Here is a 14,881-nt window from a genome sequence, read left to right as displayed (position 1 = left end):
TTGCAAGTAAGAGCTGCTGACTTGCCACGTTCCTTCTCTGGGGCCAGGCTGCCCACCTCCACTTGGCCGGATTGGGCCCACTGGCCGGATCTGGCTGGCTCCTGCCCACCTGGCCCATGGGGCAAAATAAAACATCTCCTTGCTGTTGTTGCTGTCAGGGTAGTGGGCTAGATGGACCATTTGGTTTGAGTCCAGCATGGCACTACTTATATTCTTAAAACCTTCTTCCCTAGCTGGGAGAGGCTGATAACTTGGACAGCATGACATACCTGCCCCGGGTGGATTACCAGCCGCAAGGCCGATGGGCTGAACGGGCCGAGAAAGACCCGATTAAAACCCTCCTGGACGCAGATTACTTCACCCCCATAAAAAACAGCTTCGTGGGTGACACCGAGCTGGAACCGAAGAATCTGGACTCGCTGCTCCTGCAGGTCAGTGACTTGCACTTCAGAGCTTGGATGTTTTTGACCTTCACAAGGAGGGCACAAAGATGTGGGGTTCGGGATTAGTTTTAAACCTCAGCAACTGTCACTTGTCAATTGTGCTTGCTGCTTACTGGTCAGTCTAATCTGCGGCCCCAGGAGCCATGGCATTTGGCCCAGGGGTTCAGAAATACAGCAGTGGGGAACAAGGGCAGTCAGTACTGCTGTCCCACCCCTGGTGCCAAAGTCCGACGCCTTGTGCAGCTGGATCAGGGCTGGGCGCTGTTCCCTCGCGCCCCCCCCAATGGCTGGATCATGCCCTGCCATGCCCACCAGATAGAGTCCACGTGCCCAATCTGGCCTGTGGATAGATATAGCACCAGCCATCTAGCTCATGGGGCAAAAAGTCTGGGCCCCAATGATCTAATCTTTGGGCACTCACAACCTTGCATAAAGAACCACATCCAGCTGCAGCTCATCAGACAACTTGAAAACTGTTCTGGGAGAAACGTGGCTTTGTATTTACTGCAGACAGAGAATTCCCCAAGCAACATCATTGACCACTTCAAACCCCCGGATATCTTTCTGGAGGAGGATGCCAATCAGGAGGTCGAATCTCTCGAAAGTACTGAAAACAGCACGTGCTCCATGCAGGCTGGGGACAGCTTCTTGGAGGGTGACCGGTGAGTTTTGCTATGTTAAAAAAGGAAAAAAGTGATGAAATGTGCGTGTATCGGCTTATTAAAATTAAAACCTTATATGTAGAGTTGTATCAAGGTCCCCAATCAGATTTCTAAAGTGGGACTAATCTGTTACGTGAAAGGATGTTTCTGGGGGCTTTTATTTTATCTGGAGAAGTACAAGAGAAGCTAAAGCAAGTTCCTCCAGACTATACAATTGGGCAGCATTACCAAAGCAACCGCATACAGCAGAGAATACACAGACATACTCCCTGCTGGGTGGCGAGGCCCCGGGGCTCTCTGAATCCGTCCTCATAGTTGAAGCAAGTTCCAGCCTCCCGTCCCTCTGTCTTGGGGGCTTTATACAGGTTAAGGTCCAGCGTCTGTATTCTTGCCCTTTGCTCTGAGATAAGGATCTTTTGTCCAACAGAGCAGGGAAACTGAGTCCTGGCCTGCGACCCTTGCTTTTTCCTGGGGTCACTTTATTAGCATGGGGGTGATCCCTGGCCTATGCATCTCATCTCCCTTGAAACCATCCCTCGCAATCCGCTTCTGTCATGCTAATCGTTGTGATTTAGACTGAACTGCTTCTGGGAGCAGAGGATCATGAAGAATGGTGTGGTGACACCCCCAGTATAACGAAAAAGAACGAGCAGGGTTCAGGACTTCCTAACAAATAGATCTTATTGGGCAGCGGGGTGGGATATAGAATCACCTTTCCCAAAGCACTGGTAGGGATCACTTCATCTGGCACTGAAGGGAAGTGATTCTTCACTTTATTTGGTGCTGGTGAGGCCTCATCTGAAGAACAGTGTCCAGTTTTGGGTCTTGTACTTCAAGGAAGAAACCAGGGAAAGGCAACAAAAATGATTGGAGGTCTGAGAAACACGACGGGAAAGGCAGAAAGAGGTAGGGTTATTTAGTCTGAAGAAGAGACGACTGGGGGGAGGGATATGATAAGTCTTCAAATACCCAAAGGGTGGTTTATAAAGAGGATTGTGATGGAATATTCTCTTTGACCACATGGGTTGGGAAAAGAGCAACAGGCTTAAATTGGAGCAAGTGGAGTTGAGGGTGGAGACTGAGAGGAACTCTCTTGCTGTGAGGGTGGTTCAGTGCAGGAGAGGTGGCATCTCCATCCTTGGTAGCTTTTAAGAGCAGGTTAGACAAAGATTTGCCTGGGATAGTTTAGACGGGACTGATCCTGCCTTGAGCAGAGGGCTGGGCTAGAAACCATCTCCAGAGATGCCTTTCTTTGAGTGTAGTCCCCCTGTATATTGGTATGCCATGGAGGTAGCTACCCTCGCCTCCGTCACTTGTCATTATTTAATATTCAGTTCTTCTACAGTCCAAGTAGGGCAGATAGCTATTTATTAATGTGGCTTCTTGAAGGTACCAGGTGGGTCAAACCAGGGCTGGTGGGTGGGTCTGAATAAATCGATGATAAATTCAGCTTCATATCAGAAGACTCTGGTAGACCTGCTTCCACCATGGGCTGGTTCTTTTTCCCCTGCCGTGTCCATCAGGCAGATAGGTGAAGAGGAAAGAGACCAAGTTAATTGCCAGTAGTTGCTGCTTGTTGCCCTATCCCGTCCCTCTGCTACTTTTCCTTCCATCTGTGTGGCTAACTGTTTGCTTTTCCTTTTCCTCCCAAGGACAAGTTTAAAAGAGTTGCCTCTTCAGCCCATTTATCAGAAGGAGGGCAGCAAAGATAAAGCTTCCTCCGTAGTTTCGTTGGATTCTGAAGCCTCTACTTTTGATCTGCAGCAGGAAGGTAACGAGGAAAACGCAATGGCTTTGCCGCCCTTTGGAAGGCTAAAATACAGACATGGGAAACCAAACAGGAGACAAGGGCTCAAACAATCTTTTGTTAAACTGTGACAACTGGCTATGTATTTACAATTGTTTTTTATAGGGGTGAGCTCTATCCAGTAAAAGACTGGCATCTTGTGTGTAGCTAAGTCTGTGACCAGAACAAGCAGTGATTCTCAGCTGGGGCGCTGCAAGAACCTTTTAAGGGTGCCAAAGTAGGCGTGCAAACCACTCCACACGATTCTCAAGAGAAATCCAGAGATCTCCAATGCAAATCCATCCCCCCAAAAGCATTCTAACCTGTTGTGGGCTTGCTGAGTTCTTTGCAGCCGGAGAATCACTCTGGTATTTTTCTGTAGTCAGAAACAGTGGAAACTAAAAGCTGGCGTTTTCTGAGCGGGATCTTGAATCTAACGAGCCTGAGAACCACAGAGTTAGGGGCTACTTAAAGATGTGATGAAATGCTTTGGTTCAGCGTCTAGAAGCAAATATAAATATTGTCTGTGTTGCTCTGGTTTGGTGCACCTCAGCAGCTCACCTCTTTCTTTTTTCCTTGGCACGTGCAATGTCACCATAGAGTCTGCGGTCTCAGACGGGGACGCGGAGGTGGAAGTAGAAACAATGGATGTGGATGAGAATTTCCAACGAAATGTCTCTCTGCCCCAAACCCCCGAACAAGAAAAGTACCTCAAGCATCATTTTGAGACGTTGACAGACCCCCCAGCAGAAGGTAACGCTTTGATGCAAATAAATCATGAAGATCAAAAGCGGCAACGGCAGTGGTTTGCCTTGTGGAGCCTTATTAGGTTTTCAATGAGTAATAGCTGACTTATAACAACAGTGCTCTTAGCGGTGTCTCGTTGGCGTATGTATTTTTCTCTTGTGAACAGAGCCCCGTTTCCTCAAACGCAGCAGAAACAAACAGCAGAACAAATTTCAAACCAGTGCAGCTGGCGCACGCATCCCGGGAAGATAATGTATTGCTACGGCCTGGATTAACTGCCTGGTTGTGGGTTTTGGGGGGGAATATCACCTCTGGAAGTAGCTTGCTGAATTGCTTTGTTTGTGAAACACTTGTATTTGCCTGCATTGGAGTTTGCACTCGCTTGCTGTCTCTCGTATACTTTGTTTCCCCCTTTACACCTCATTAATGTGGCGGAGCCACACAACTGCTGTATCGTTGATGCTTGCCAGGTCCTCATCCTGGGTGCACGGGTGTGTTGCACACATGAGGAGGTTGTCAGCACTGTGGTGCATCATCACACCCATGTATTGAACTGTCCTTAAAGCCAGTCTGATAGAGTGTGGCATTAAAGCATCCAGCTCCAGAGTTGGGGCTTATTCAGCGTCCTGCACATAGGCAGTTATGATCCTGAAGGCGTGACTCCCTCTAGGATCCAGGCAATAGCTGTGCTGCATATGATTTCTCTTCTGGAATGCAAATCTTCGCAGTCATCATCAAACGCGTTTACATTTCTAAGATCTATGTCAATACTAGGGACTGTTTTTTTCATTGGAGTATCTCAAAGCCCTTTACTGTGAAGATTGGGATCATTATACCCATTTTATTGGGGGGGGAAACTGAGGCATATGTGGAGGGAAGCAGCTTGCTGATTTAATCTTGGATCCAGGACTGGATCTCTCTCCTGGATCCCAATGCAGTGCTCTACCTGTTAAGCCAGATGGCCTCCCAGTTCTTAGAACTTTTCCTTTGTCATTATTTTCCATTCCTTTGGAATGAATGTGTGGTCCAATAAGAGATCACCCCCAAAAATCATTGCTGAATGCATTCAAGGTGTATTTTTTTGAGGAAAAGATCACTGTAAAGTCTTAATCTAGCTTTCTGTGTGTCGTCAAGGCTCATTTTTAATTTTGTAGCAGGAGGATTAACTGGCTAATGGCTGTAAAGCCCTGTCAGCCATGGTTTTAATACGTCTGACACTTCTTTTCATCACAACCATCTATCCCCCTTCTCCCAACCTGTGTGCTGGCTTGGATGCTTTTTGAGTCAGGAACTCTTAACTAAACAGTACTGTCTTTTTTTTCTTTTTTTTGCCACAGAAAAATTTGATGGCTGCTTGAAAGATCTGAAGCCGCCTAAAGAAAGGGATGAGGAGAAGGACTTCTTCTTGAATCCACGCTTGAGCATTTCTGCAAGATTTCTTTCACGCTGCCAGAAAAATAGGTGGGGGCGGGCAGGCTTTCTCAGCCCCAAAATACCATGCTGGAGGGGGCTGGGGGTGCGATCACACAAACCGAGCTACTGTGAGGTAGGAAGGTGTGAAGTTTGCATCAGCTGTACCCCACTTTCGCTGGTGTGCAAGCTCCGTGACATCTACCACAGGGCTGAAGTGTGTGTGTAAGCTAGTGATTCTTAACCGAGGTGCTATCTGATCCTTTGAAGGGCACCACGCAATATTAATTCTGTTAGATATTTGAATGCCTCTGCATGATTTGCAAGATAAACCCAGAGATTTCAGCTAGAAAATCAGCATTTCCAAACCATTCTGCCTTTCTGTGGGCTTGCTGAGTTCTGTGTGACAGAATGGCTCTATGAATTTTTTCTTAGTCAAAAACCACAGATTCACAGAAGTTTAGGGCTGGAACCAAGCAAAAGCTAAATGCTGGCATTTTCTGAGGGCAGGACTGTGAGTCTAACAAGGCTGGAAACCACCGCCCGTAGGCATTTGCCTCAGAATAACTACCTTACTGTGTGTCTGCTCCCTCGCTTACCTTGGGGTACCTTTGTATATGCACGTACCCTTAGTAATACTCTGTCCCAGTTAGGGCAATGGGGGCCAAGCTTTTTGGCTACAGATTAGCCTCACACCCTCTACAAATGCCACTCCGATCCCCTTCCCCCACCTGATCCGCTGCGCTTTCTGCTCCCTGCCTGGTCTGCTGTATGCCCCACACACAGGCTGACCACGCCATGAGTTGGCCACCACTGCAGTAGACCATATTTATAGTGTGATAATCACCTTGAGTGTTTAAAGTGACTGACTCAGGCTTCAGATTTCTTGGAATAGGGACTTTATCTTGCCTGACAGAGCGTTCTGAATATCCAGTTTCGTTTCATTGCACAATGGTATTTTTGAGTCCTTGAAAAGTGTATTCACAGGAGTTTTCAAATGGAAGTCAGGGTGGTGAAACAGTGGTTGTGGGGGAGATTTTCAAACTTGTTTAAGTGATTTAGAGGAACAAGGTCTCCTTGACTCTCCGTATGGCTAGTCTGCTTTAAATGACTGGTGAGGAGAGGCTGAGGGAACTGGGCTGATTTAGTCTAGAGAAGAGCAGACAGGCAGGGTTTGATGGCAGCCTTCACCTCCCTGCAGGGGGGTTGCAAAGAGGATGGAGCTGGGAACAGATGACAGAACAAGGAGCAAAGGGCTCCAGCTACAGCAAGGAAAGTTGAGGTTGGATATTAGCAAAAAGTTTCTCACTAGGAGGGTGATGAAACATTGGAACAGGCTCCCCAGAGAGGTGGTTCAGTCTCCATCCTTGGAGGTTTTGAAGACCCGGGTAGACAAAGGCCTGGTTGGGATGACGTAGCTGGGGCTGATCCTGCTTGGAGCAGGGGGTTGGACTAGATGTGACCCCCGGAGGTCCCTTCCCACCCTCATTTTCTGTGATTCTATGAAATCCATTAGATGCTTTGGTATTGCAGATGGAGGGTAGAACTACTATCTCCTTCAAGCTCTCAAGTACAAGGTGAGGTCCACAAAGTAACACACACAGACTCCAGGAGAAACTCTGAGCTTAGCTGTTGTCCACTGGAACAGGTTCACAAAGGGTTTACAAAATATGAAGGATTTATAACATACTAAATGGCAAAGAGAAAGTAAAGAGGGCTCCATTATTGACGGTCTCTCGCAATACAAGAACCAGGGGTCGTAGCATGGAACTGAAACGAACACGAGGAAGTTCTTTTTCACTCCGCATGGAATGAAAGGGTGGAGTTCGCTGCCACCCTTACTGTGTAATACTGGGGGAAGCGGAGAGTTTAGCCAGATTCACAAAGGGATTGGACACATTCTTGGAGGAATGGGGCATCAATGCCTGTTGAGCACAGGAGTTAGGGGTACAGCCTCGGAGTCGGAATTTCCTGGGCCTTAAGTGCTACAGGCTGCAAGGGAGAGAGGAACAGTGGGGAAGAAAGCGTCGTCATCCCCAGCTCTCCCATTGAGCATCTGCTCTGCTGTGGTGTGACACAGACGGGGTATGACGGACCTCTCTGGTCTGACCCAGGACACAACAGTTCTTGTGTTCTAACAGAAGATTGTCACGTTTGGAAGCAGACAAACCTTTGTCCCCTGGCCTGTTAACGTGCTTTCCCATGTTAAAAACACCTGGTCAGTTGGAAAGATTCTCTTGGTCTGGCTGATAACATGCATTTGACTGAGGCTCCTGTATCTGCATGCAGATTTGCTGCTGCCTTTCTTCCAAGGCCACACCCGCCGTTTCAGAGTAGCACTGAAGCACAAGACCACGGCAACGAAAAGAATAAATTACCTGGCGAGTCCAAGAAACCAGAGGTACCTTTGTCTCCTCTAAAGAGACTCCTTTTTTCTGTAGATCGGTGACTGAGAAATAGGGCTTTATTTCTTCAGGGGAAAGATGTGACACTATAGGTACTTTTAGCCCGATTCTAGTGACCATACACCCAGACATTACACGGGCTGGCTGTGAAGGCTTGAGCCTGGAAAGCAGTTGGCAGGTTGGTTCATTTGGGTGTTGGCTGCACTCAAGGCAGGGGATTGTGACTGGGCTGTGCCAGTGCTCCTGCTGGGACTGAAACCTGAAGGTTCCCGGCTAGAGGGTCTTGTCCCTCCACCCAGCGGACCAGGAAGGACTCTTACTTTGTGGTGTGCATGGGGAAGGGAGCGGGGGCAGCAGTAGTTGCCTCCTGTGTTTGGGGGTGGCCATCTTCCTAGTGTCTCTCAAGTGCATTTAAACAAGCTGTGTAGCAATGGGACACTGACAGCCCTCATCCACCTGCTTCACTGTGGGGTCTTTGGGCAACATGCCTTATGGCTGGGCGGTGGGGTTGGCATGTATTTTTTTAGGAATATGTTAGACAAGGACTTGTCTGGGATGGTTGGGATAGAGGTGATCCTGCCTCTATCCCAACCTCAAAGAGGGTTTGAGTAGATGAGCTCCAGAGGTCCCTTTAGCCTTACTTCTCTCTGATTCTGTAAGGATCCAAAGATAGAGAAATAGCTGTACTACGTCAGGATTGTGCTGTGGGAAGTACAGGGCTCTTAGCAGGAAACCTAATGGACTCAAATATGTTAAACCAGAGGTGTCAAACTTATGACCATGGGTAAGATCCAGCCAACGTGACCATGTCCATGTGGTCCATGGGGCTCATAGGGGAGCTGGGAATGCTGGGGGCAGGTTTGGGGCGTGGAGCCCCATTGGGAATGTGAGGGGGTGAGCAATGGCTGTGCACACCCCCACTGCTAGCACCACTTGTCCTGCTGCTGCTCTGCCTGGATCTGGCCTGGCAGGACTGGATGAGTTGGACACCCCAACATTAAACCTTCTGGGTCTCCTGGTAAGATGGTTATAGTTATGCTTGGCTATTGAATACCAGTTAAATGAAAGTTAGGGAGCCTCGTAAGAACTGAGTTGAATTTGTGGCTTCTGGGGTCTTCAGTCAACCCAACGTGGCCTCCAAATTGTGTAGCAAGTTAGGATCTCTGGTCAGACCTGGTTTCCAACATTTCTATGAATTTTCCTTTCAGAAGCCACCAGAGGAAAAGCCCCCAGAGATGATAGAAAACCCGAAGTCAAAGACGTACAACACATCGGGTAAGAGACTGACTGGAGGTGAGATGAGTCGTGCCTCTCCGCGGCAGAGAGCTGTGGGTGATCTAAGTCTGTCTGTAATCCGCTTCTAAAGAACTGTGAGCTCTCTTCCAAGTGGAGCTGTTGCTTACAAAAGCTGATGCATGTCAGATTCGGTTAGTCTATAAGGTGCAACTCTTCTCTGGCTTCTTCCAGAGAACTGTGATTTGTCGTGTCTCTCCATGTTGGAGGAACGCTGTAATACAGACCTTTAAAAAGTTCCATTAATTCACCTTTGGGTTATTATCCAAAAGCACCTGCATCCATATTTTTTTTTTTTTCAAGGCTCCTAAATCCCATGGACACCAATGAGATTTAAACGCTTTTGAAAGCTGATATCACTTCAAACAGCAGCGTGCTGTGATTCAAATAGCCAGGATCGTTGTTTAGTTGCTCTTGCCTTGCCTCGTGACTTCCACAAGATGGTGCGGTTTGCTCTTCTCTCTTTAGAAAGATCTTCTCATAAGGGTAAAGCAGATGATAGATTTCTCCCAGGACAAGGCCTCTTGTTCTGGGATCCTAGAGACTTAAGCCCCTTGATCACTTTAAGTACCTGTGAAGTATCCAAGAAAACGTCCACTCCTTCCAATCAGGTTTAATTAGCATTAATTGCCACCCAAGCTGGTTGTGTAACTGGGTTTGTTTTTGATGTCTTGTACAGTGCGATCCAAGATAAACCCAAAGTCTGGTGAGGTTTGTTTTTTTTTTTTTAATCCTTAGTGTCCCTTTGTACTAGCTTTGCTCCTCTCAATGCCAGATACATCACAGATACGCCTCCAATAGAAACAATACTTTTATTGCCAAGATCCTTACAGAAAATAGTTTTCCTTCAGCAGTTCATTAGCTCTCTGCCTTGCTTCTTCCATTTCTGTATGGGTCTTCCTTTTGCCTGGTAGACTTATTCTGATTTTGACTTTGTGGTCCAGAAACCTGCCAGGAAGTCGGCAGAAATACATAGTGGTGGCTTGTCGTTTTCTTCTTCTCTTTGACAGTACATTTTCTTCTGTACTGTCGTTTTAAAGTATTTGCCTTCAAGTGAAACCAGCCACCACAGTTTGTACAATGCAGCTGCTTGGTGAAAGCTTTTTTTTTTGTCTCCGAAGGTTGCAGCTGTGAGAACCGAACATCCCAAGTTAATCCATCTCTTTTTTTTTTTCCCTCTTAGAAACACAACGCCTCATCAGAAGCTTGCATGCAAAATTCCAGGAGACACTGCAGCTTTATGACAAGGTAAGAGGGAAGATCAACTAGTTAGATAGACCAACAATAAGTCGTCAGACATGACCCATTTTTTTTGCCCTTGTCATCACAAATACTGTTGCTAGACCTGTTGCTCTTGTTGAATTCCTGGTGGCCGGTTGCTATCATTTGTAGATTAGTGGAGGGGAAATGGCATCACAACCTGCGCAAAACAGATTTGGACGAGGGCGTGGAGAGCACCCTTTCCAAGTTCGCTGATGATACCAAGTTATGGGGCAGAGTTAGTACACCGGAGGGCAGGGAGCAGATTCAGGCTGACCTGGACAGGTTGGATCAATGGGCAGAGAGAAATAGGATGCAATTTAATAAAGATAAATGTAAGGTACTCCACCTGGGAAGGAAGAATCCCCAGCACACCTATAGGTTGGGGAGTGTCCTTCTCAGCAGCTCGGAGGCAGAGAGGGATCTTGGAGTCATAATTGACTCCAAGATGAACATGAGCCGGCAGTGTAATGAGGCCATCAACAAAGCCAATTGCACCTTGTCATGCATTACCAGGTGCACGACTAATAGATCAAAGGAGGTGATGCTCCCCCTCTATGCAGCGCTGGTGAGGCCGCAGTTGGAGTACTGCGTCCAGTTTTGGGCACCGCACTTCAAGAGGGATGCGGCAAATCTCGAGAGGGTCTAGAGGAGGGCTACTTGCACGATTAGTGGCCTTCGTGATAGACCCTACGGGGGGAGGTTGAGAGAGCTGAATCTCTTCAGCCTTCACAAGAGACGGCTGAGGGGAGATCTTGTGGCCGCTTATAAATTTATTAGGGGAGGTCAACAAGGAATAGGGGAAGCGCTGTTTACTAGGGCGCCCCAGGGAGCGACTAGGAATAACAGGTGTAAACTAGTTGAGAGGGGATTTAGGTTAGATATTAGGAAGAAATTTTTCAGTCAAGGTGGCCAGGATCTGGAATGGGCTGCCAAGAGAGGTGGTGCTATCACGTAGCTTGGAGGTCTTCAAGAGGAGGCTAGATAGTCACCTGGCTGGGGTCATCTGACCTGGGTCCTCTTTCCTGCCAGGGGCAGGGGCTCGGACACAATGATTGATTGTGGTCCCTTCCGACTCTACAATCTATGAATCTATGAGATCCAGCTTGGGGACTGACTGGCTGGGCTGCAGTACTGCGATGAAGGACCGGGGTATTATAGCTCTAGTGGAGCGTTAGCTGAATACAAGCCAACAGTACACTCTTGTTGCAAAAAAAAAAAAAAAAGCTAACAACATCCTGGGTTGTGTTAACAGGGCCGTCACTCGCACGGTGATTCTCCCACTATGTTCAACACTGGGGAGGCCTCACGTGGACCAGCCCAACTTGTGATGTCTAGGTGATAGTTCAGCGCCCACTAGAAATCTTCAGAGATGACCAGCTCTATGGAGACGGTAGCTGGGCTGGTTTTAGGCAGGGATGACCCTCCCCTAAGCAGAGGGCTGAACCAGATGATCTCCTGAGGTCCCTTCCAGCCGTACCTTCCTGTGAACCTGGTGGTCAGCGGACAGACAGTTGCCCACTGGTCGGGGCCAATCTCGGCATCGCTATACCTACGTTCTACTATGAATCTTGTTGTAGGCAGGTCTGTGGCAACCTGCCTCTCTGCCATCCCTCTGGTTGCTCCACAGAGGCCTGAAGCTGCAGTGGTCTAGCAACAAGCACCCACTAAGCCCTTGCATTCCTCTTCCACTGCTGAAACTGCCGTCTTGAGCAAGGGGCTTAGCAGCGGCTTTGATGTCCCTGTCCCGCTGCAGTCCCCGCCCTGATAACTGCATGGCTTTGGGACATCTCCACTGGGCAGAGTCACATGTTTGTGACTAGTCTCAGTCCAGATCTACAAAAGTACCTAGGTAGGATTTGCAGGAGCAGCTGAGTGAGTTAGGCACTCGGTTCCCATTGAAAGCTGGGGTGCCCACTGCACTTGGGGCGGGCACTTTTGTAAGACCCCATTGCTAGGTGTGCAGATGCCTGCGTATGATTTGTAAGATAAACCCAGAGATTTCCAGTGGGAATCCAGAGTGTCCAAACTCTCCTGCCCTGAAGGAGCTAGCTGAATTCTTTGCAATGGAAGAATTAGTCTAGGATTTTTTTTGTAGTCAAGAAACAAGTGAAAGCAAAGAGCTGGCATTTTTCGAAGTGGGAAGAGTGAGGCTGAAGTCTAACCAAGGGGGGGCTGGAGTATGGAAAGGTGAAGAACCACTGTTTTAAATGCATAGAGAAGGTCCAGAGAAGGGCAACAAGAATGATCAGTGCTATGAAGGGGCTTCCCTTTGAGGAGCAGCTAAAGAGGCCTGGCCTGTTCAGTATAGAAAGGGCGGGAGACGGGACAAGGGTTTACAAAATGTGAAGTGGGGAAGAGAAAGTCTGTAGGGATTGATTCTTGCCTGTCTCAGCAGACAAGAACAAGGGGTCACAACGTGGAAATAGAAGACGGTCCGTATAAAACAAACTCAAGGACGTTCATTTCCACCCGGCGTGGAATGAAGGGGGGAGCTCGTGGCCACCAGGTGTGGGAGAAGCAGAGTTTAGCCAGATTTAAAAAGGGATTGGAGACATTCTTGGAGGAAAGGGGCATTGGGAGCGGTTGAGCGTGGGGCACGGCCTCGGCATCAGAACTTCCTGGACTTGGAGGCTGCAAGGGAGAGGGGAAGAGGGGGGAAAACCCTGCTCAGACCCAGTTCACTCCCCCTTCCAGCTCCGCTCTCTGCTGCTGTGCGACACGGGAGACTGGGCAAGACGGACCCTTAGTCTTACCCAGTCCATGGCAGTTTTCATGTTCTTTCTCCTGCTGTGTGTGGACATAACTTGGAAAAAATCTTTTTTTTTCTTTACTCTGCCAAAAACAGGCCCCAGCACCTTTATTCTTCCCAAAAACAGGACACATGTCTTTTTGGGGGGCACGTGGTATGTGAGGGTACAGTGTCCCGAGTCCCTGCCTTCTTTTTATAGGTGGCTTATTCCAAAGAATCCACTGAGGACGAACAGCTCCAGATCCAGCCCCTCCTCGCCAGCACTTTCTGCTGGATGAAAACCGAACTGGATTCCCGAAGGGTCAAAACCCATGTCGATGTTGCCACAGCTACAGAGAGCCCCTTCCCTCCTCTCAAAGGTCCCCATGACAATGAGATGCTTTCTCTCCTGACGTATTATTCGGAGTCGTTGGTGAGAATCGTCCAGAAAAAACTCGACGACAGTAACAAACCAGAGGTGGTTTGAGAGACAGCAGACAGGTCTGTGGGTGGCTTTTTCTAGAGGAGCTTGAAACGTGAGTTTTAAATGTTGGTCTCTACCTCCGACTGCTGTGAGTAGCTCTTCTTCCCCTGTATTTTTGGAAGAAAACTCGGATGGCAGCATCAGAAACAAGGCCCTGACGACTTCTCTCTCTGTTCCAACCTGTTCTTATTTTTATGTTGGTGCATTTGTGAGCTGGTGTTTGAACTCTCCAATGGAAGAGTTTTTGATTTTAGAGCCTGGCAGTTTCCCAGGCCTCTTTAAAATAAACGTGTTCCTACCCAAATGAGTGAACGGCTCTTCCTGCTTCAGGAGCCAGTAGCTAGAAAGAAACAGTCGGTCGTTATAATGGTCTTGTCTTGATCTCCCCACCCCTGTGGGCACCAGCTAGAGAGTTTCAATACCAAGGCAATTAGCAGACAGGGTGACCCATGATGGCATGGATGTTTGGCTTTGGCAAATAAACGTTGGGGACTGAATGGCTCTGGAGATGGGAAATCGGAGTCTTTCAGCTCTAGACCTGCCCACGTATGATGCAGATGGTGACCCATCTGGAGGCTGCTCTGTAGCCTAATGTAGACTCTGGTGCTGTGTCAGGATCCCCAAACACTGTCCAAAGAGGCTTTGATTATACCTCCGTTTTCAATGGCAGCCTCTCTATGCGAGGATGACAGCCTTCCCACAAATAGGGGAGTCATCGCTGAGTGGAGGTGACAGAGGCGGCCGATACAAGATCCACATTTGACTGCTGTCGTGATGAGTAGTCCCGGGAGGAAGCAGTGGATCCTGGTGACGTCAGGTCATAGCTTCATTTCTCTTGTTGATCTGCCTCCATCGCGAGCTGAGTTTGTTCAAAACAGTTGCTGCCTTGTCCTACATCATGGCACTTTTCGGGACAGTTTGGCACTTTAGTCTCCCAGGTATTGATGTTAATATTGCGGTTTTTTTCAGACTAGCCTTCAAGGTGCATCCTGGAATCTCTTCCTCCCACCTTTAGAGCAGTGGGTTGGGAGTACGAGATCTGTTTTGGGAGCTGAAACAGGTCCCACAACTGTCTCTGTTTTACGGGGGGGAGGGAAACTGAGGCACGGAAGCATAACAATTGACATAAAACCATTCGGCAGGTTTCCAGAATTGCACCTGTATGGGTACCGCTCGCATGGCATTTTGCTTGCTCTAGGGATAAACGGTGGCCGTGGGACTCGACTGGTTGCAGAAGGCTGTGATTTGTGGTGGTCGTGCCTCCTGCGTGTACCCTTGCGCTGAGTGACGAGGGGTGCTGCGTGATCTTGGCGGGCACGGGCACGGGCACGTGTCGTCTGATAGGACCGATACTGAAGAATGCAGACGGGACCTGGAGTTACCACCATTTAACAGAGACCGCAGGCAGTTGTGGGCAGCAGGCCTGAACAGAGCTAGCCAGTAATGGGTGAGATGCTGCCAGCGAAACTTGGTAGGTTCAGATAAGCCAGAGACTGAAACTGGTCCCGGGGCCTAGATCGGCGCTGGAGGTCCCTTGCAGCCCCACTTCTCTTCTCCTGTGATCGGAGAGAAGAATCCAGGCTGCAGACGTGATCGGGGCTGGCTCTGGTACTCCCATTGCGGAAGACTGGCCCCGCCTGATCTGGTCCAGGGGGTTAGC

At 48.6% G+C, this 14,881-nt stretch overlaps 1 protein-coding gene across 2 annotated transcripts in view; it reads left to right on the top strand.

Annotated features, from left to right (window-relative positions):
• The window catches only part of WDR62 (WD repeat domain 62), a 35,558-nt gene extending 22,033 nt beyond the window's left edge, over positions 1-13,525 (top strand). Inside the window, exons 22-30 of one of the 2 annotated variants that reach the window (XM_014599331.3) lie at positions 234-431; positions 954-1,105; positions 2,758-2,876; positions 3,492-3,644; positions 4,976-5,099; positions 7,338-7,449; positions 8,662-8,728; positions 9,930-9,994; positions 12,958-13,525. In XM_014599331.3, coding sequence (XP_014454817.2) covers positions 234-431; positions 954-1,105; positions 2,758-2,876; positions 3,492-3,644; positions 4,976-5,099; positions 7,338-7,449; positions 8,662-8,728; positions 9,930-9,994; positions 12,958-13,224 — 1,257 coding nt within the window. In that variant the 3' untranslated portion in view covers positions 13,225-13,525. Of the gene's footprint in view, positions 1-233; positions 432-953; positions 1,106-2,757; positions 2,877-3,491; positions 3,645-4,975; positions 5,100-7,337; positions 7,450-8,661; positions 8,747-9,929; positions 9,995-12,957 lie in introns of both variants that reach the window. The other variant, XM_059718643.1, reaches the window with a different exon arrangement.
• The last annotated feature ends 1,356 nt before the right edge of the window (positions 13,526-14,881 follow it).

Source organism: Alligator mississippiensis, chromosome 15 (assembly GCF_030867095.1).
Source record: "Alligator mississippiensis isolate rAllMis1 chromosome 15, rAllMis1, whole genome shotgun sequence".
Taxonomy (NCBI): Eukaryota; Metazoa; Chordata; order Crocodylia; family Alligatoridae; genus Alligator; species Alligator mississippiensis.
This window is presented reverse-complemented; position numbering and strand designations above follow the sequence as displayed.